This window comes from Pocillopora damicornis, chromosome 6 (assembly GCF_964200805.1).
Source record: "Pocillopora damicornis chromosome 6, jaPocDami1.2, whole genome shotgun sequence".
NCBI lineage: Eukaryota > Metazoa > Cnidaria > Anthozoa > Scleractinia > Pocilloporidae > Pocillopora > Pocillopora damicornis.
The window spans coordinates 880,851-900,722 of record NC_142675.1 but is presented as its reverse complement, the minus strand read 5'-3'; the positions used below and the strand labels follow the sequence as shown (position 1 = coordinate 900,722).

The 19,872-nt window shown below is 37.9% G+C and overlaps 5 protein-coding genes across 8 annotated transcripts in view; 2 read left to right on the top strand and 3 right to left on the bottom strand.

Moving 5' to 3' along the window:
- The window catches only part of LOC113686295 (DNA polymerase alpha catalytic subunit-like), a 34,408-nt gene extending 32,636 nt beyond the window's left edge, over positions 1-1,772 (top strand). For both annotated transcript variants that reach the window (XM_089209482.1, XM_089209481.1), the window contains exon 60: positions 1,080-1,772. In XM_089209482.1, the coding sequence (XP_089065608.1) occupies positions 1,080-1,216 (137 nt within the window). In that variant the 3' untranslated portion in view covers positions 1,217-1,772. The remainder of the gene's footprint in view (positions 1-1,079) is intronic.
- Positions 1,773-2,534: 762 nt separating this feature from the next.
- On the top strand, positions 2,535-8,469 carry LOC113686280 (radial spoke head 1 homolog). Its single transcript, XM_027203884.2, has 7 exons — positions 2,535-2,690; positions 2,925-3,038; positions 3,290-3,395; positions 5,149-5,282; positions 6,775-6,867; positions 7,588-7,656; positions 8,118-8,469. The coding sequence occupies exons 1-7, from the start codon at positions 2,634-2,636 to the stop codon at positions 8,223-8,225; spliced, it is 681 nt and encodes a 226-aa protein (XP_027059685.2). The 5' UTR covers positions 2,535-2,633; the 3' UTR covers positions 8,226-8,469.
- A 133-nt stretch (positions 8,470-8,602) lies between these two features.
- LOC113686279 (TLC domain-containing protein 5) lies at positions 8,603-10,727 on the bottom strand. 2 transcript variants are annotated; one of them, XM_027203883.2, is made up of 2 exons: positions 10,588-10,727; positions 8,603-9,839 (listed from the first exon to the last, which is right to left on the bottom strand). In XM_027203883.2, the coding sequence occupies exon 2, from the start codon at positions 9,812-9,814 to the stop codon at positions 9,131-9,133; it is 684 nt and encodes a 227-aa protein (XP_027059684.1). In that variant the 5' UTR covers positions 9,815-9,839; positions 10,588-10,727; the 3' UTR covers positions 8,603-9,130. The 2 variants fall into 2 exon arrangements, with proteins under 2 accessions (XP_027059684.1, XP_089065617.1); XM_089209491.1 differs by having other exon boundaries at positions 8,603-9,822; positions 10,588-10,724.
- An 820-nt stretch (positions 10,728-11,547) lies between these two features.
- On the bottom strand, positions 11,548-18,041 carry LOC113686281 (uncharacterized). Its single transcript, XM_089210020.1, has 3 exons — positions 17,775-18,041; positions 16,094-17,154; positions 11,548-13,710 (listed from the first exon to the last, which is right to left on the bottom strand). The coding sequence occupies exons 1-3, from the start codon at positions 17,926-17,928 to the stop codon at positions 11,857-11,859; spliced, it is 3,069 nt and encodes a 1,022-aa protein (XP_089066146.1). The 5' UTR covers positions 17,929-18,041; the 3' UTR covers positions 11,548-11,856.
- Positions 18,042-18,663: 622 nt separating this feature from the next.
- On the bottom strand, positions 18,664-19,827 carry LOC113686318 (DNA repair protein XRCC2). Of its 2 annotated transcripts, none has more exons than XM_027203925.2 (2): positions 19,777-19,827; positions 18,664-19,611 (listed from the first exon to the last, which is right to left on the bottom strand). In XM_027203925.2, the coding sequence occupies exons 1-2, from the start codon at positions 19,798-19,800 to the stop codon at positions 18,730-18,732; spliced, it is 906 nt and encodes a 301-aa protein (XP_027059726.2). In that variant the 5' UTR covers positions 19,801-19,827; the 3' UTR covers positions 18,664-18,729. The 2 variants fall into 2 exon arrangements, with proteins under 2 accessions (XP_027059726.2, XP_089065615.1); XM_089209489.1 differs by having other exon boundaries at positions 19,767-19,803.
- Positions 19,828-19,872: the final 45 nt, after the last annotated feature.

The following is a 19,872-nucleotide window of genomic DNA, read 5'->3' as shown; positions in this document are numbered from 1 at the left end:
CTCGAAACGTCAGCTTTGAATCTCTTTGCGGTGGCTAATTTACGTTATCAACTCAGTTGATAATACTGAAGTGCCCCGTTATATTCTCCCACCGACGCAGCACCACAGTTTCTTTAGAAACTTACCCTCTTCATTCATATGAAAATCATATATGTGAACTGCGAGTTAAGAAATATTAAAGCGATCTTCACAGTAATGACCATTAAAGCAGTAGTGACAAATAAGGTTTAAGGATTTGAACCTATGACCTCTGTGATACCGGTGCAGTGCTCTACCAACTGAGCTAACAAGCCAGTTGGGAGCTGGTCATGTTGATTCGTAATAAACCCTTGAATCGATGACGAATGAACTACGAATCAATCATTGCTGCGAATATGGCTTTTATATAAATTTCTTAATCCGCGGTTCACATTTATGATGTTCATGTAAGTACAGTCATTGAGTAATCACTTCACGGGTTTATTACGAACCAACATAATGACCAGCTCTCAGTTGGTAGAGTACTGCACCGGTATCGCAGAAGTCATGAGTTCAAATCCCGTACAGGCCGGATTTTTTTTCAGGCAATATTTTCAGTACTGCTTCAGTAGTGTTCATTACTGCGAACATAGCTTTCATATTCAGTGCCTATGATCTTCCTACTCCCTTTCTGGTCGTGGAAGCCTGGGCATGGGTTTAGGACGCCTCATGCTCTATTTTAATGGTGAAGATGGTAAATGTTCAAGTTTTTTTTTTTTAACTATTTGGCTTCGCAGAACCTCCCCCTGTTAAATCCAAAAATCTATTGCAGTTTTACTGTACAACAAAATAAGACAGTGACACGAGCAAAGCTCTGCATGTGTTATCCATTTGCGTCATACCTCAGTGTTTTCTTTGCATTGCGTGGCTTGTCGCGTTTGTGACATGTCACGTTTGTTTCGATATACAACTTCGCGTTTTTGGTTTGGTTGCACTAGCATAGCGATAGTCATTTTTTTCCTTTTTTTTTTGCTTACAAGGAAGGAAATGATACCTGTGAAGTTCAATTTTAAAGAAGTTTTATTTTAAGAACTAAAACCTTTCTTTTGTTCTACTTTCAGTACCACTCGACAAGCGCACTGCTACGCCATTTTACACCGCTGTTCACTCAACAGTTTCCAGAGTTCTGAACGCCAACGGTTATTCTGAAGTGAACCTTTCCAAACTGTTTAGTGCTTTCTTCGCAGTGGATAAATAGCTAATTCTGTAAAGATGGCAAATAATTATTTCATTCAGATTCAAATGGCGTGAAGTCGTTTTGGGTTTTCCTGCGAATTTGCCGAGTTGTATTATTGGTTGAAAGAAAACAACGCGCACATCGTGTTGTAGCCAATCGGGTTCAAGATGTGTAACTAATCAGTTGCAATCAAGACAGCACACGCGAAATTTCCCGCGCTTTCCCATCGCAAGTGGGTGATATGTTTTGTTGCCTTAATCACAATTAACCCATAAATACGAGACGACGCAGTTGTCTTAATAAGCTTTGTAGTTATGTAGTGTATTTTTCTTCTCGAGGTCAATCGTTTGAATAAGTTTCTACCATCCAAAAATTCCTATGCATTGAAAATCTCACCAACTTATTGTCTTGCTTCGCGTACAATTCTAGAATTTTCTTGATAAAATGCTGGCCATGTTATCTCAGTTTACGCTGGTGATCGAGTGTGAAAAATACTGAGTTGTTTTACCATAAACATTTACGATATTGTAACTTCATATTGAAAGGTGAAATAAATGAAATGTTCCTTAGTGATATACTTTGAGTTCGAGTCTATAATTGTCCTTGAAATTACCAATAGTACAAGTAAACACTTCCACTGAAAATTGGTAACAGTGAGAGCCCCATATATTACTTAATATAGGTACCCAACAAGCGTTCCCAAATTACTTCAACAGTATATTTCATATATTTATCATATATTTTACTCGATAAGCTGGAAACCACTACGCTTCGCGTCGTGGTTTCCTACGCTTATCTCGTGTTCTCCCAACCTCCCGCGTGTTTACATCAGGCTATGTAAACACGGAAACCATTTTACATTTCTTCATTCTCAAACAAAGTTCTCGAGGTAAGTTCCTCGTCTTCATTTCTAGAATGTGTTTCTGAATCATATTCCTGAACTGTTGCTTTAAAATCCGTCTCAATGAAGTTTGAGAATCACTGACGTTTACCAAACCAAATTTACAGTAACGGTTTACAATAGCTTTTCCTAAGAGCGTTAATAAAAGAAATTTGCGCTCTTCTCATCCATCATACATACATTCTCAAAATGCACATTTGATTGGTTCTTCTCAAATGACCTTCCCTTCTTTTCGTTTAAGGACTTTTACAAAATGCGTTTCAAGAAATACGTTCCCAGAGTTACGTCACAGAGGACGGATAGCTATCGTTCGCTCGCGGTAGCTTGAGCATGAGCGAGATCGGAGACATTCGTTAGTCGTCGTGGCCACTTACGGACAAAGTTACGTCATGTTCGTGCATTCGGCGGGTTAGGACTGATGCGTGATCATTATACGGGTTATTCATTAAAATCTATCCGCCATATTTTAATAATTTGTATCACGCGAGGTAGCATCGGAGGCCAGGGCTTTCAACCACCGATTCAGTAGTTTAAAAAATGTCGGGTATTTTCGATGCTGATTCCGAAGATTTATACTGGAGTGGTGATTTAGGGGTAAGCTGTAACTTATCGCGTGATTTCTGTAATACTTGCTAATCACACAGTGAAGTGAAACGGTAATGCCCGCCATTTTGAAAGGTACCTTGTGCTTTGCCGGAAAAGAAACTCGAGTAAACGAACGTTTGATTATCAATAGAAAGATAAAAAGCGCTTTGATAGCAACGATATCAGCTTCCAGTGATTTTCATGCTTTCTCATCGTGCCGAATTGTTCGTTTACAAACGACAGGAGTACGATGGGGAAAGAAACGACCTTGGCGAGAGACATGGCGAAGGAAAAGCTGTCCTACCCAATGGTGATGTTTACGAAGGGACTTATTTTCATGGAAAGAGGCACGGGAAGGTATGGGTTTTGAAGAAGCCTTCTTCCTATTTGTTATACGTGAGAGAAAGGAAATTTAAGATCGTTAGAAAGGGGACCGAATTTCCGTCAATTTTACGCCTCGGGATGTTTCGCCCTAATTTTGTAGGAGTTTATTTAAGCACATGTAATATTAAAGTAGCTTACATTCATGCACTTTTTACACTATTTTTAAGTTGGAGAATTACTTTGGAAACGTTTCCAAAGCGTCTTGATTTTTTCTTTTTCGGAAGGGTGTATACATTTTTCGAAATGGAGCGAAGTACACAGGATATTATGATCAGGGCCTGAAGAACGGAGATGGCTTGCTTGAGTATCCTGATGGCTCTAAATACGAAGGTAAGACTGCCTTTATTAAATTTGATTGGTACAAATCCTTTTTGCAAGCTAAAGTTAGAAAAGTTTTAAGTTTCTCTCTTTGACAAGGATAAAATAAACCCAATTCACATTCTCAAAAAAATTGAAAATTTCTCAACTGATGGTTTTTTTCCAAAGCATTAAATGTTCAGAATGTATTGGATATAAAATAGATCAATTAATTTTCTAAATCATTTTATGTTTCATTGTACCAGGTCATTAAGGGCCGGTTATTTATACTAAGTTTAGCTGTTTTTTTTTCTAGCAAAACCGCGTTCAAAACATACTTGTCTTAAGCTAAATATTTCATCTGAACATTTAGTTTTGTGAACAGTGTCAAGAGGGCCGAAAGGTGGCAAAGGAAGGAAATTTATTTGATGAAAACAACCCTCTTCATTTTTTTCTCTCAATATCAAAAATTAACCTCCCCTCACTGTCTGCCATATATTTCCTATAATTTAAGCTGTGTTCAACTAAACAGTAACTGGCAGTTGATATTTTCCTTCTCCATTCAAAAACATCAATATACATATTCTCCTCACTGCTCTCTTTACATTTCCTATACAACTGACAGAGAATTTGTTTAACGATCAGGAGCCTCTTAAACTGGTGATCATTTCCTATATTCTCATGACCTTTAAGTTTGATTCAAGGGTGATTCTGTAAGGAGAGATTACAAGTCAGTCACTCTCAGGGTTAAAAAAATTAATAAATGTCAAAATTGTGAGGAGAAATTAATTACCGTAATTTCCGGTCGATTACCCGCGGGTAATCTGTTGATTTTGCATTAAATCCGCGCCACTGCGGGTAATAGGGAGGTGCGGGTTATGTGACAATTTTAAATTCTTCTGGAAGTTGAATTGAAAAAATTTCTCACCTACCTGCGTTTCCACCTCTCAAATGAATTTTATTGTATCAAAAGTGCCACAAAGCGGCACGAAAACATGATGCCAACTCGAGTTTATTTCACGCATAATTAGTTGCGCGACAAACAAATTTTTATCGGCACGCGTGAAAACAAAACCTTGATGGTGACAAAAATAATCCAAGGATATCCGGCGCATCAGTAACAAATTTCCAGTTTTCACTAGCTTGAGCTAAAGAGAATTTTCCCGTTTTAAGGGACTTGTTAGGCCCAGTAGAACAGGAGATATCGATTTTTTTGAGAAATTGCCGACAGTAATTTTAAATCCCAAATGCATCACCAGAATGTTGAAAATAATAGGTGCGAAACTTAACTAATTTCGCGCTGAAAAAGTATTTTAACGACAAATGAACAATGGATATTGCTCATTACGCTCCTATTAAGTCGCCTTAATGTCACGTTTTCGCCACCGAAAAAGTTGAATAACAACGTGCGGGTTATCCACCGGTGCGGGTAATCCGTTGACTTTTTTTTTCGCCGTATGCAATAATCGGCCGGTGCGGGTAATCGGCCGTGCGGGTAATCGACCGGAAATTACGGTAATTGTCACTCCAGGAGGAGGAAGGGTTAAGTGAAGCTTGTTTTAATCTTTTAACTCGTAGAAGTGATTAAATTGTAACTTCTCCCTACAATATCCATACAGTATCTTGCAAACAGGTACTGAGAGTACTAAAACTGATAGAAGTTGATATCTTTATCTAAAACCAAATTCTCACAACAAATTTACAAGGAAATGTGTAACAGCTGGAGAAGAGAATTAATAATCAGATCTTGGGAGTCAAAAGGTTAAAGTTATAAAATTTTACCTAGGAAAATGGAAAAAGAATAGGCGCAATGGACAAGGAGTTTACCACTATGCTAATGGGGATATTTATGATGGAGAATGGCAAAACAACTGGAGGGAAGGAAAAGGAGTGTATACTTGTGCAGCAACCAAACTCAAGGTATGTTGTCATGAAAGTTGACATTTTTACGACTAAAGAATGGGTGTGGCTCATAGAAGTTAACCCTCTACACCCTGATATCAGTATGTCAGTTCTCCCTGGTGTTCTCTTTACATTTCTTGTGGTAGTTACATGGAGAATTTTTATATTGATCAAGGGCTCCTTGAGTAGGCAATTAATTCATTTGTTCTCGTGACCTTAATATTTGATTTAGGATTGATACTGTTGGGAGAAATTAGATGCTTATCACTCTCAAGGATGAAATGGTTAAAGGGGCAGGTTGTAGTGAAAGAATTGAAAAGAAAAGAAAAACCATTTACTGTGTGGGCTTGTTCACTAAACCAACCTCAAAAAGTTTTACTTTATTTCCTTGAATTAACACCCGTGCACCTATTTCATATTTCAGCTTAAAGTTAGCACAGCTGTAGAAAAAAAATCAAAAGAACTGATAACACAAAAAGGAACTCTAAAAGAATTTATATAATAAGCTCAGTTATGCATGCATTCTGATTGGTTCTCCCTTATGATCTATTGGAGGACAGATGCATAGATGACGTCATCGTTAAAACTTTTTTAAATTCTTTATTATATAAAACAAATAGATTCCAAGTTGCCGTGCGTCTGTTCAGTAATAGATCACAGAGGACGTCAAAATGTGGTAAGAACATCAGTGACACACTCGCTGCACCTCATGTGTCACTTTTTTGTTCTTACCACATTTTGACGTCATCTGTGATCTATTACTGAACAGACGCACGGCAACTTGGAATCTATTTGTTAAGTGGAGACAAATTACTGGAACAGAAAAGAAACTTATTTTCTTGTACTGATTCTGCTGTAGTTGAAGCTTAAAAAGTTATAGAAAAATTAGCAATAGAAACAGGTTTTCTTTTTATTTCCGCTATTATAGAAAGTGAAGGAGGAGCGGGGCAGTAATTTGAGGGGGGTGCTTACAAGTTTGAAATTATTGCTTAGGGGGTAGGTGCTTATTCAGGTGCTTATAGGATCATGACTACTTATTCAAGGAAATATGGTAAGGTGATACAAATTATGCTGAAATTATTCTTGGGAGCTCAACAAAAGGGTACTCTGGTCCTGTATACAGTCCTTATTTGGGACTATGATGTAAATACTTATTGAGGTTGGTGTGGGAAGTTTCAATATGGATCTCTGTCATTTTAAATGGCCAGAAAACTAAAGTAAAATAGATAAACATAACCAGATAAATGTGTGGTAATGAAATGATGCAGTGTCACTCTAGAAGACACACCTTTAGTTTTCTTGACATCATGAAAAAAGTCTTAGTTTATAACCATAATATTTACTGGGAAACTTAATTTCCGTGCGGTTTTTTTTTTTAAGGCTTGTAATTTTGTATGAACATTTGTAATTTTTAATTGAAAATTTTAATTAATTGAAAATTTTTGATTATTGTTATAATTATTATAGAAAAAAAATTTGAGAAAAAGTCATATTGTCTTTATTTTTCAAGTATGATGGACACTGGGTAAATGGAAAACTGCATGGACCAGTCAATATGATTCTTGCCAATCATGTCTACCTTGGACATTTTATGGAAAATAGGGTTAGTTATCTTTTAAAACACAGCATCTTAAGCGTCAATTAATTCAGGTACTTAAACTTTTGAAAGTTGGTTTGCTCAAATACCTGCCCCCTTCCCCCCATTTACATTTCGAGTTCAAATTCCCCACCCCACTCAGGCAAGATTTAAATTCCCTACACACTGATAACAGTTAAATGCCCATCTGTTGCCTGGAAGGGGTGAGATGTTGTAGCTTTGAATTGACTGGAGCATTACAATAACATCTGACACACAATTTTACACTGAGCATAAGTTGTAATTGGTTCTAGTTCTCTATGTGATTAATTGTAAGGGTGACGTACAATTTCTACACCAATTATAGGGAGGGAAAGCAGCAGCCAATCAAATTACCAATTACGTTTGACCCTCACCTTAAACTGATCTGGCACCAGTTGTTTGCAGGGTGGATAATGCTATCCACTGGATAAGTCTCCATATAAGGGAATTTGGTGTTAGATCAAGATAATAACTTCTAACTGATAAGTTTGAATATTCTCATTACCTATTTGCTGGATAATGTAAGAATATTATAGGGAGAAGTTTCATGTTGATCACTTCTGGGATTTAAAAGGGTTAATAGTGCTATACCTTTTAGTAACACTCATCCACTGGATAGCAATTTATTTGTTGGATAGTGTTATGCATCCTTTGAACAACTGAGCCCTCACGTTGTAAAAATGAGTTGTAATTCTTTATTGGTAGCCCTGTGGACCTGGTCGATATGTCTTTGACTTTGGTGTGGAGCAACATGGGAAGTACATCTTCCCTAAGGTAATAAACATATGTTTGATGGTATTTCATTGTTCAGATATAATAAATATTCTTCTGTCAGCAGTTACACATTCCTCAATGAAATCCTTGTTAAGTGTTTACCAAAATGTATTTCTACCCTGGGTGAAGAGTAGCACTGTGAGAGTGAAGTATCTTACTCAAGAACGCAACACAATGACCTGCTCCCATCAATGTGTAGACAAAGGTTCAATTCCCCATGGGAACTCTGAATAAATTTTACCAGGATCTTTTTTATTCTGGTCACACTCAATGCCTCCAACACTGAATGCAGAATGCGTGTCTTGTATAGACCTTGTCATTGGCTAGCTCAATGCAGAGTCTCTGTAGCTTAGTGATCAGTAGAGCATGGGAGTGCAGAATTTAAAGATCTGCAGTTTGATTCCTCACAAGGACAAGATTGAAAGACATCTTTCTCACATATTTATTTTGTCTTGTTTCAGAAGGTAAACCCTCATGGGGAGATGTATGTAGACCCTCATGAGGAGATGCCAGTCAGAGAGCATCCAGTTTGGCAATGTGAGCCAGACCTTCATCCTCTTGGTTCCTAACTGAATGGGAAAAAAATCTGGTCCAAGACTCAACTACTCCTTGTAATATGCATATTTTATGGCAAAAGCTTTCATTCAGTGATTGATTTGACAAGTTATTAATAACATGAGAAATAGTTTTTAGCATGCAAGCTTTTTAGTACTTCATCAAGCTGAGAGTTTTAAAAAAACTGTTTGTTTTAATTCGTAATCTTCTGTGAAAGGTTAGAAAGGGAAAAATTAAAAAGATCTTTTTGTGACATGATTTTGAATTTAGTTGACTGTGTAGAAAGTCTCTTTTCCTTGAGGAGACAGAAAAGGTTGGGGGAGGGGGGGAGACAGAATATTCTCCTTACATATAGCAGAAGCTACAAAAAAACCATACACAAGAATCAAAGTTTTATACTTAAGAGTATAAAATATTTAATAGTAAAAGATATTTATACCTATTCAGCTATGGAGAAAATAGGAAAAAGTTTTTGTTTGAATTGTGCAGAAAGAAAGCAGGCATTGTCCAAAATTCTGAACTCCTCTCTTCATCTTGCTGTGACATTAAGAATTTTTATTGCAAACTTATGGAAAAAAATACCATTTGTGCAACATAAAATTATAAACAATTCAAATGATTAGTTCAATAGATTTTTAAAGATTGTATATTTTGAGCTTGGTTGTCTTGTACAAATGTCATTTAAAGCTAAATTTTATGTTGCAGACTAACATTGGTAAACCTGTTTATAAAAATGGACACCAATTTCCTAGTGCTATAAAGCAAGAAATAAATAATGCAGAACTTGTCTCTCTGTTAATGTCATCTTTACAACTTAATGGATCTGTTAGTCTTACATAAAAATTTTCTAAAATTGAAGAGAAGCCTTGTAAAAGAGCATTATATATTGTCTCTATTTTGTCATTTAAAAAAATATGTTCTATTTCTTGTGACCTTTACCAAAAAATCTTTTCTTAGCAAATCTTATGATAAAAAATACCCAAACCCAGCTAATTAAATACATTCCTATTCCTCCCAGCTTGACAAAAAGTTTTGGTTTTGTAGATGACACAGTACGATAACAGAGTAATGTTCCTGGACCAAAACGCCAACAAATGAACATCATCATGAAGATAACATCATTCACTTTTGCCAGTAATGTTTGATATCGACCAGTTTCTCGCATAAACCACCTCATCTGTAAGAATGGATTTGAAATTTCTGTTCCGAGTATTGTAGCAGCAAGTTCTGGACCAGAATAACCATCAAACAGGACAAAAACTATTCCGCAGGTAGAGATGATGTGATGTAAAAGCATATCAATCCCTTCAGTGCCCATGTAAAAACACCACAAAAAATCAAACATGAAGTAACCTAGAGTGAAGGTGGCAATGAATGTATGTAATGGGGTGTTTGCATCACCCATGGCAACCAAGGGCCATGGACCAGTGATGAACGCACTCCAGAATGACAACAGTGATGTCAAAGCTCCATGACACACTGTAACAAGTCGGCAGTTCCATTCATGGCTTCGATGAGGATTGATGATACACAAGAAGAAATATAAACTGGTCCAGATAAAGAACATTGACATCAGAGGTATTGCAAGGGGGATGAAGCTCATGGTTGTACCTGATCCAAGATGAAGACTACATTATGGATTAACAAACAAAAAGATATTTTACTTAAAAAGAAAAATTAAGAGATACAACTTTTTTCTTCAATGACAGAAGTGCCTCAGAGGTGGCTCACACTTCTTGTAGGTAATTGCTGTAATCGAATTTGCAATTTTCCCCTCACGACTCTACCACTTTTCAAGAACAAATCCCCACGAGAAAAGCCACGTTTGATCTTAATTACACGACGGCTCATTGATGCAACACACCCTGAGAGGTAAGCAAGCTCATCCCGATAGTAACTCTGATAGGTAAGGGATAATTATGTGTGTGACACAAATTAATGAGAATTGATCAAATTGTCAAAATCAAATAGATCCGCAATGAACTTGTAAAAGTGCAGTGATTGCAGTTGTAACGTAACACGGCTCACGCAATACACCTGGCAGCTTATCTTTGAGGGAAAAAAAAGATCTTTTGACAAAAAATCGGGAGAAAAGTTTGCTTTTCAATCCAAATGAGCGACTTGAAGAGGAGCGACCATTTTCATGTAAATTTCAAAACAAACATCACCAGAAAAATTATTTCGACGCCGTTCAGTTACGGTACATGATCGCAGGTTGAAACTTACCTCGCCTTTATAATAGGTTCAAGAGTAAACCAATATTTGATTTTCCGTTTTTTATCTCTGCTCAAGCGAGCCTTGTATCTAAAAGTATGCTACGTTCTCTTAGATTCCGTGCATAAAGCATTTTTTCTGACCGCAAGTTACATCACTTACCCAAATACCACGATATGTTTGAGAAATATTTCCTTATTGGTTAGCGCTTTTTCCACGGAAAAATATCTTCCAACACAGGACAAAGATATCAGTTCTTTGTTTTAAAGATATCAGGCATAAACAGATTACTTGTTCATAACTCAGCTGTCACTTTCCCCTCCCATGTTCGACTTCGATACCGGAGCGAAGAACGTTTGGTCATGTGACAGACAGGAACCGGCGCCTAAATCTCAATGTGCAGCAGGTTATTTACTCACTTGATTGACCTTACTCTACCTCACGCAGAGAGTTTTTGAAAGGGGATTATGCAAAAGCTATGGATAAAGTACTTCTGAAAGCGAGAGTTGCATACGAAGCGGAACATACATGAACGCAGTCGCACGAAACGAAAGGGAGCAAACAAATTCAGAGCAAGGGTGGGGTGGGGAAAGAAACGAAATTGCCTGTCTGCTGACAAAAGGTATTTAACCTAGTGGCAATCGCGTTTGGTAAAATTTTTCCGCTCGACTGTAGATTTTCCATTCCTTTCTAAAACCTTTTTTTTTCTTTCTTTCCTTTTAGCTCCCTATCGCCCTTTGTCCTCTACCGTTAGCGCTCTATGAACAGCAGCTTTCTCCCCGCCTCTCTCGCTAAGCTAAAAAGGGGACGGGCAAAAACTGCTCCACAGCAGAAGTAATGGGGTGTTTTCCATTGTCTTGAAAAGAGTGACAAGTAGTTCCATGTTTATCGTGATTAGGTTATTTTGATATAAAAATGTCCTTAGGAGGGCCTAACAGTTTCCATTTTGACCTCAAGAGCCTATTTCCACTCCAAAACCGTTAGCGCTCGACCATTTCTTTCCAAAACCTACAGGTTCAACTCTATGGGGTTCTCGATGGAGGCCTTCTTAGGTAGAATTTTGTCTGAGAGACGAAAGTGGACTGTGCAATTTACAAAAACTTCTGTACGAGTAAGTGGTTTTCGTTTAATTTTATTTTAGGGGTGACCGTCGTGAGAATGAACACCCCACGATGGTACAAATTCAGTCATTCCTCGAAGCTGCAGACCATTATGGTCATGGTCTTGAGTTTTTCTCGCCATTGACTGTCTTCTAAGGTGTAGAATAAAAGAAACTGCTCTGGAAAGATAGTCAAAGCCTTCATTGTGTCTGTGCGCATTTGGCAATATGCGATGAACTTTATGGCGAATCGCTGCTTCTTATTGAGTTGTCTGAAACCATAGATTTTGATAATGACTGTCTCTCTGTCTTTGTTTGATTTTTATTTTGGTCTAATTCGCAGCTGGTTCTTCTTTATCTCCTTCTCCCGGTGGTGCTATCTCTTCTTCTTTTACAGGAGCCGGCCCATCCCCATCCCCTGAGGCAGTTTTCTCTTCTCCCTCTTTAGAAGCCCCACCATTTCCTTCTTCCGATAGAGTGCTCCCCCCATCTGCTTCAAATGGAATCTCATCATTTCCCTCCACCGACGCCCCTTTATTTCCTTCTTCAGATGAGGCTCCTCCAACCTCTCCTTCTTCTACTGGAATTCGATCATCTCCTTTACTTGCACTCTCCTGTTTGCTGCTTCCTTCTTCTTGCATCAACACTTGTTCTTCATTGGTATCAGCCAAAGTAGATTCCCCTGCATCCTCGCTAGCTGCCACAGTTTCTTCTACCTTGGCATCACCAGCTGCCTCCACTTTCTCCTCATGTGCATCACTTCCAGCCTCAGCCACCTCTTCTGTAGCAACAGTATTTCCTTCAATAGCCCCCTCTTTAGCATTAACACCTGCCTCAGCTTCCTGCTCTTGACCATCACTGCCTGCCTCAGCAATATCCTCCTTGACATTATCCCCTGCCTCTGCAACCTCTTCTTTAGAATTGTTCCCTGCTTCAGTTACCTCCTCCCTAGCCACACTGCCTGCTTCAGCATCCTCTACCTTTGCAGGAGTGTCTCCATCAGCCATCTCCTCCTTGGCATTATCCCCTGCCTCAGCAACCTCTTCCTTAGAATTGTTCCCTGCCTCAGTTACCTCCTCCCTAACCACAATGCCTGCTTCAGCATCCTCCGCCTTAGCAGGACTGTCTCCATCAGCCATTTCCTCCTTAGCATCACAGTTTGCCTCAGCTACCTCCACATTGGCATGGCCATCTGCCTCAGTTGCCTCTGCTGCCCCTTCCTGAGCATCATTAGCTCCCTCAACTACATCTTCACCAACAGCACTACCTCCTTCTACTTCCTCCTGCTCACAATTAATACCTGGCTCAGCTACTTCCTCCTTAGCATCACCAGCTACCTCAATTACCTCCTCCTTAGCACCACTTCCTCCCTCAGCCAGCTCCTTCTTAGCATCACCACTTTCCTCAGACACATCCTTGTTTGCAGCAGTGCTTGCTTCAGCTATCTGCTCCATTGCATCACTATCTCCCTCAGCCACCTCCTTTGAATCACTATCTTCTTCAGCTACCTCCTCCTTAGCATCAGTGCCTGCCTCAGCTTCTTCCTGCTTGGCATCACAGCATTCTTCAGCTACCCCTTCCTCTGCATCACCACCCTCCTCAGTCATCCCCTCTTTGTCACCACAGCCTGCCTCAGCGACCTCGTCTTTAGCAACAAAGCCAGCATCCTCATTCTGCCTACTGTTGTCTTCCTTGGATCCTTCTACCTCTTCGGTGGCCGTGCCATAATCCTGAACAGGTTCCACCTGGATGGTATTTTGTTCCATAGCATCTCCTTCTAGCATCACAACTTCTCCTTGGGTTTCTCCCTCTTGAGATGTATTCTCATCCTCCCCAGCTAGTTTCTGGGCAGCAGAGCCCTCTTGCATTACTACTTCTTGGACAGCAACGTCATTTTTGGATACCTCTGCCAGAAAAGCACCCTCTTTTTGAGCTATTTCAACTTGTGTGGAACTAATTTGCAAATAAGTTGCACCATGGAAAGAGCTCTTGTCCTGACCAGCTCCTTCCTCCTCCTTGGCCTCATTTTCCTCCTTGCTACCCTCTGTTTCAGCTTCGCCAAAGTCCATCTCCTCTATTACAATCACTGGAGGTTGCTCAGATTCCCTTACAGATGTAACCTCATTTGAGCCTTCCAAAGTTGCCTTATCATTGGCCCTTTCCATGAGCACTTCTGAAACACAGGACTATAATTAGAAAAACTGCATACTGATTAGTTTCTTCTGTTGTTCGTTAACAAGTTACAGTCCAGCCTGTAATACTTCTTCAACTAGGGTCACCAACTTCAATCATTCAGTTTGCCATTTTCCTCCCTGTCAGTACACCAGCATGTTAATTAATTCACAAGCTTTCAGATCCCTAAGGATTGGCTATGGAATAACTGCTAGCCCAAGTTGAAAAATTTGACTGTAATCAAGAGATGGTTAATATTTCTTCAGGAGACACAAGTTTGAAGCACATAATTTTTTTTAGCACTTTTTAATCTCTGCAAAAATTTTCATGTCATTTTTCACCATATCTGTACAAAATTAATCACACCATGCACTCAAATAATTAGGAAATAAATTAAGTTAAGTGATACAGTCTGATGAGAACATCCTGAAAAAGTATATATTTGGCCAAAGTTAATAAAAAAAATTAAATAATACTGCTTGAAATTAACATAAAGCAACTGGAATTGTAGAAAACATCTACCTCAACCCTTACACTCCCAGGAGTGACCAGACGGGAATTTCCCCTTACAAAATACAAAATACATTTAAATTAAGGAGGTGTGAGAGGAAAGGAAAATGCAACATTTGGAGATCTAAAATGAAGAGAATTGACATTATATCTTCAAAGTGAAAGGGTTTAAGACCAAACCAAACCAGTTGTCTATCATCTCCCTTTGACATCATGATGGTTTCTTTTATTGACAAGGGTTACACTTCAAATTCCTTTATATTCCCTGGAGTTTCTTTGACAGGGTCAATATTTTTATTTCCTATTTTCTTAAAATGCAATGTTTCCACAAATGTGAGAGAAATGACAAAATAAGAGTTTGGCAAGATAGAAAAACAAGAAAATCGAGAGTTTGTTAATCCAAATTGAAGTGATGGAGATGAGTTATATAAATTGCAGTTGGGCAACTTTTAGTCTAAAGTTTTTAAGATACACAAGTGGTGATAGACATTGCATCTATTATTAAATCACTCTGTCTTAACTGATCAGTAGAACCAATGACAATAAATGTGAACAAAAAAACTTTATCAAAGAGACCATCATGAGGAAATTCAGCATTACAGTCTATAGATCATCTGTAAAACTTTCAACTGAATCTCTCGATTAAAAAAAAAAGATTATTTTCTTCACCAAAATCTTTATATTTAAATGCAATTAATCTATTTGATCACAAAGCTTTTAAACTACATTAACTAATTGGCTCTTTTTTTAAAGCAGTTATTATAATTATTTTTCCTTTTGATAAACATGCACTGATTGTTATCACACTAAGTATTGTAAGTTACATAAATTCGGAAGGGATGCTTTCCCATAACATAATCTTCATCACCTTCCTGTAAGTAAAATTTCTCTTGTTTATTGATAAATGCATTTAAAACATGTGTTTTGTTTGTATTTCTTTTTCCAAGGGTTGGGAAAAAACCTCAAGGAGATCACATGCACTATTACACAGATAAAATATTAAGTGTCACACAAAAAGTATTCAACAATAAACTTACAGCAGCTTAGCATGTAAGCAGTTTTGTCCAATTTGCACCCACAAACCAAACCTCTCAATTACTGATTTGGAGTTAAAGGCCCCATATTGATCTTGTGAAAGCATTGTTAAATGAATTTCATGAAAACTGATCAATTATTCACATGAGAATCACTCTGACAGTTAATTAGTAAAAGATTCTATGTTAAGAATCCATTCTGTGATTTACACCAAATACATATTTAAAGACACTGACATGAATGGTTTATAATTATACATTATTGAGCATAGAGAAAAAAAAATCCATGTTATTCACCAAAAAAGAATATAAATTATTGAGATCATATAATCATTACACTGAAACAAGATTACATTAACAACAATGAGGTTGTTTGTATAAATCTAAGACTCTGATTGATAAGATTACAGCCTAAATGATTGTTTACCCACACAAAAGTTGATTATAATCACTTAGACTAGCACTGGATAATATTTGTTTTTTTTAAATGCCTTCCATCAATTGTCTATAACTAACTCTCGAAATAACAAGCATATACACTGTACCTGTACATTAGTAAACTTACAAAATTAAGTTACGATGCACAAACCAAACATTGAATAAATATTATGTACAACAATACACTTTACGCTTCATTTCTTATAACCATCTTTAAGTTAGTATTCAATGCTTAATCTAGTTTTAAGAAAAGCATTGAAAAAACTTCCATCTTGCTTTTGAACTAGATTGGAATTTATACATAAGGAAAGCTGCTCACATTTTAAAAGTAACTATAGATTAAGTTTAATCTTTTTAAAAGCAGAATATGTTATTTAGATATGAGTATATCTACAACAGAATTCATTTTAACCTAATCTTCTGAAGGCTTTGACTCATCAGCCTCCTCAGCAACTGATGGTTCAGCTTCCTCAGCAACTGATGGTTCAGCATCACCATCACCTTTATCTTCCTCCCCTGCTGGAGCTTCCTGTTTTTCATCTACTTCCCCTTTCTCCTCTGATGCTACCTCTTCATCACCTTGCGGTAAAGACTCCGAGCTTTTCAGCGCCTTTACCTGTTCCCTTGCCTTATGACCCCTGAAACTTGCCTGAATCTTAACTACAGCGCCTTGCAGATCTGGATCATTCATATCAATATCTATCTGTTCTTCCTCACCTTCTACCTTTCCCTCATCTGCTGCACTAGCTTGCTCATCAGTAATTACCTCTCCCTCTTTCTCAACCTTATCTTCTTCTTTATTGGCATCCTCAGCAACTTCATCAGCATCTTTGCCAATGGCTTCGTCAACAGCTGCTCCTTCTGTTACAGCCTCTTCAGTTTGAACGATTTCTGTCTTCTCCTTGTCAACTGCCTCTCCTCCTTCAGCACCATCAGGTTGTCCTTCCTGCTCCAAAGGCTCCTGCACATCAGCTTCAGCATCTTCAGTTTTTGCAGCTGCCAAGTCATCAGGTTGTGTATCTGTGGCTTGCTCGTCAGTGGGTTGGTCCTCTGTAGCTTGCCCCTCAGTATCTTGCTCATCAATAGCATCTTCCTGCTTCACTGGTTTTTCAGCAGCTTCTGCCTCTCCTGCCTGGACAACCTCAATATCAGGTACCTCTACAGAGACAACTTCTTCTGGGGCGTCTTCAGCAGCATCTACACTCACTGACACTTGCACATCGCTTTTTGAAGCCTTTATCTCCTTTATCTGTTCGCGTGCTTTGTGCCCGCGGAAACTTGCCTGAATTTTGACAGCTGCAGTTTCCTCATCTTTGTGCTTCTTCACGTCCTCCCGAGCTTTGTGTCCTCGGAAGCTTGCTTGAATTTTAGTCGCAGCTTTCTGCACATCAGGGTCATTCATATCAATGTCAACTTCCTCTCCTCTCTGCAGCTTTTCCATTTGATCACCCTTCTTTGCATTGTCTTTGCCAGTCTCTGGAAGTTTGTAAATCACACAAAAGAATGAGACATAAATATATTTCCAGAATAGAAACTCTATTTTAAGTTCTCAAAGTTGTGTTCGAGTGATCTTCTTCAATTTTATTATTGTGATACCAAAATTGTAAAACTACACTTGAAAAATCTTTAAATTTACATTCCTTTCACAAGCTAAATTATTAACGCTTCCTTCCATAAAATGGAAAGTATATTAAAATTTATGGCAGTGAGTTTGTATCAGAATATAGTTTCCCAAAATTTCAATATTCAATATTATTCCACTTAGAAGTATATATTTAATTTTTTAAAGCTTTCAATAAAGATTTACTGCTTTGCAAATAAGTGGAAGGCAAGGAAAAGAAAAGGCCCTTAACATTAACGGGCGGAAGTTCTGCAAAATTTCCTTCAGAAGGAGGGAAATTAAAAACTAGGAAGAGCGATTAATAAACGAGTATTATCCTGTGTAATATTCCAAGTCAGGATGCAAATAGTTAGAACGGATCCGGCCGAAAAAAAAACGGAGCACTGAATATTCAATTTAGCTTGCATTTTCAGCTAGCGTCTGGATTGTTTACACAGTCATCTAAATACTGTAGCCACCAAAAACGAAAGCGTACCTTCACGGATTAGAAGCTGGTTTTTGAAATACTGTGCGGCAAAGTTGATGATGTCCTCTGGTTGCTCTCGCAAAACTTCCCTCGCCAAACCCTCCAATAAATTTTGGAAGCCCGGCGGAACACGCAGCTTCATAGGAGCGTATTGCACCGCCATGTTAATTGTTCAAATCCTTCGTAGAAACAGATGGAAACAAGGAAAGATCGATCAAATACAGTGCAATCTAATTGCACTAATGCGCTACATTAGAATTATGGCTAAGTCTCTATGACGACAGCAAATAATTATAATGTATTCGTTAATTGCGGCAAAGGGTCTGGAGGCTAGTTTGTTATTTAGTTCCCAGGGTTCAGCAACTTTGACAAAGTCAACTTTAGAATCGACACTCGGGAATATATTTCTCTGTTTTGGTATGCTTGTGCATTAAACAAATCTCTACAGGAATTGCTTAAAGTATCAAAAAGGGGGAAAATTTATACCCCAGTTAACCATAGTTCTACAGATTCAGTGCTAAGTACAAGAAAAAGATATTGATTTTGTTTTTTTACAAGCAAAAGCAGTAAGAAACATAGGAGAGCAGAACACAAACTGAACAAAGAACTCTCTCTTTTACGAATAATTATACATCTTTTTACCTTAAGAATATTCCAGCGCTCACTCTCAAATAAAGTAAATATTGGAGGAAATCAATTGCACTAGATTCCTTCCTTCCTTTGATCCATAATTTATAATTTGCAGCTAACTGCATTGTTTACAATTTTTAAATCAATTGGACTGAAAATTTATTTCCAAGGACATTTATCAGTTAAATGGCACATGCGGTAAGTTTGAAGATCCAAGACTTTCTCTCCTAGACGACTTCTTCATTACAAAATTTTTCAAAACAAGAGAAAGAGAGAAATGGATTGTTTAATGTAATGCATAACTTAGATAACAATGCGTAAACTTATAGAACAACTAAAGGATAAATTCAATGCCACTTTCTCTAATGAAAAATCTTTGGTGTCTTCTGCTCAAAGGAAAAGTCCTGTGAACTGAATAAGATATGTCACCTCCATTTTGAACACTATTTCTGTCAAATTCATAACGGTAATTTACCAATCTTTGCCAAGCCTGGCACAAATATTCACGATTTGTTGATTTTTCCGTGTTCATAAAGATTGATTGCTTAGTGGCGATCAGAACCACATGATACTGCTGCACATACTTTTGTAAAATGTTAACAAGTTTTCGCTGGTTTGATTCTTGATGACCCAGGCTCTCTCCACCAGCACTTCTGTCAAGCCAATAAAATGCACTCAAACTGTCAATCATAAAGACACCCACTTCAGGTTTGGCAGCTAATAAGTTTTCATGTGATAAAACAGTCGCCAGTAATTCTATGCTACTGTTGCAACGAACAATAAACAATAGACTAAGACAAGACTTGATAAAAACTTCATAATCACTGTATTTCTCTGGATAAACAAGAGGACTGCCTTCCGTAGTTTCTTTGTGGTGATTCGTTTTATCATTTCGTAATGACGTCTCAGATTTATCAGCCTCTCTGATTGCTTTTAAAATCCTGTGTTCCAGTATTGTTACCAGTCGTAACAACTGGAAATGGAAATCAGTGTCCATAAACACTACTCCAACAGATCTTCCGTTCAGTTTGAGATCCTTCCATGACTTTGGGAGAATACAGTTCGCAATTAAATGAAGAAGCATCTCTGTTTTGCCACTTCCTTCCATGCCAAAAAATTCAACAACGTTTCCTGGTTGAATACCATCAGGAATATCTGCAAAGAGATCTAAATCCAGTCCATCCAGAGCCTGTTTTCCACCCAACCGCGCAAACAGCTGAAAATTGCAATGCAGAATTATATACCTTTAATTTTCAAGTGTTAACTGAGCTTGCTCCATAATTATCTTAAACTGGATAATTTTTTTGAAAGAATAACACAGATTCTGTTAAATTTTATGACCATTTCACATAGAAATAAATATTCATTCACCATCAACTACCTGAGCTGCCGACTCAGAAGCCATTTTTACCGGGAAATAGTATCAAAGGCTGGGCTCTACCGGAAATGGGATTAGTAAGCGGAAATGATGTTATAA

Bases quoted from the DNA above. Each gene is read 5' to 3' on its own strand.
- LOC113686279 (XM_027203883.2), bottom strand. From the start codon at position 9,814: ATGAGCTTCATCCCCCTTGCAATACCTCTGATGTCAATGTTCTTTATC.
- LOC113686280 (XM_027203884.2), top strand. From the start codon at position 2,634: ATGTCGGGTATTTTCGATGCTGATTCCGAAGATTTATACTGGAGTGGT. The intron at 3,039-3,289 runs GTATGGGTTTTG...CTTTTTCGGAAG, and splicing joins ATGGAAAGAGGCACGGGAAG to GGTGTATACATTTTTCGAAA. The intron at 3,396-5,148 runs GTAAGACTGCCT...AATTTTACCTAG, and splicing joins TGATGGCTCTAAATACGAAG to GAAAATGGAAAAAGAATAGG.
- LOC113686281 (XM_089210020.1), bottom strand. From the start codon at position 17,928: ATGGCGGTGCAATACGCTCCTATGAAGCTGCGTGTTCCGCCGGGCTTC. The intron at 17,155-17,774 runs GTACGCTTTCGT...ACAAACTTCCAG, and splicing joins CCAGCTTCTAATCCGTGAAG to AGACTGGCAAAGACAATGCA. The intron at 13,711-16,093 runs TAGGTTAAAATG...TTCTAATTATAG, and splicing joins AGTCAAAGCCTTCAGAAGAT to TCCTGTGTTTCAGAAGTGCT.
- LOC113686318 (XM_027203925.2), bottom strand. From the start codon at position 19,800: ATGGCTTCTGAGTCGGCAGCTCAG. The intron at 19,612-19,776 runs GTAGTTGATGGT...TGCAATTTTCAG, and splicing joins CTTCTGAGTCGGCAGCTCAG to CTGTTTGCGCGGTTGGGTGG.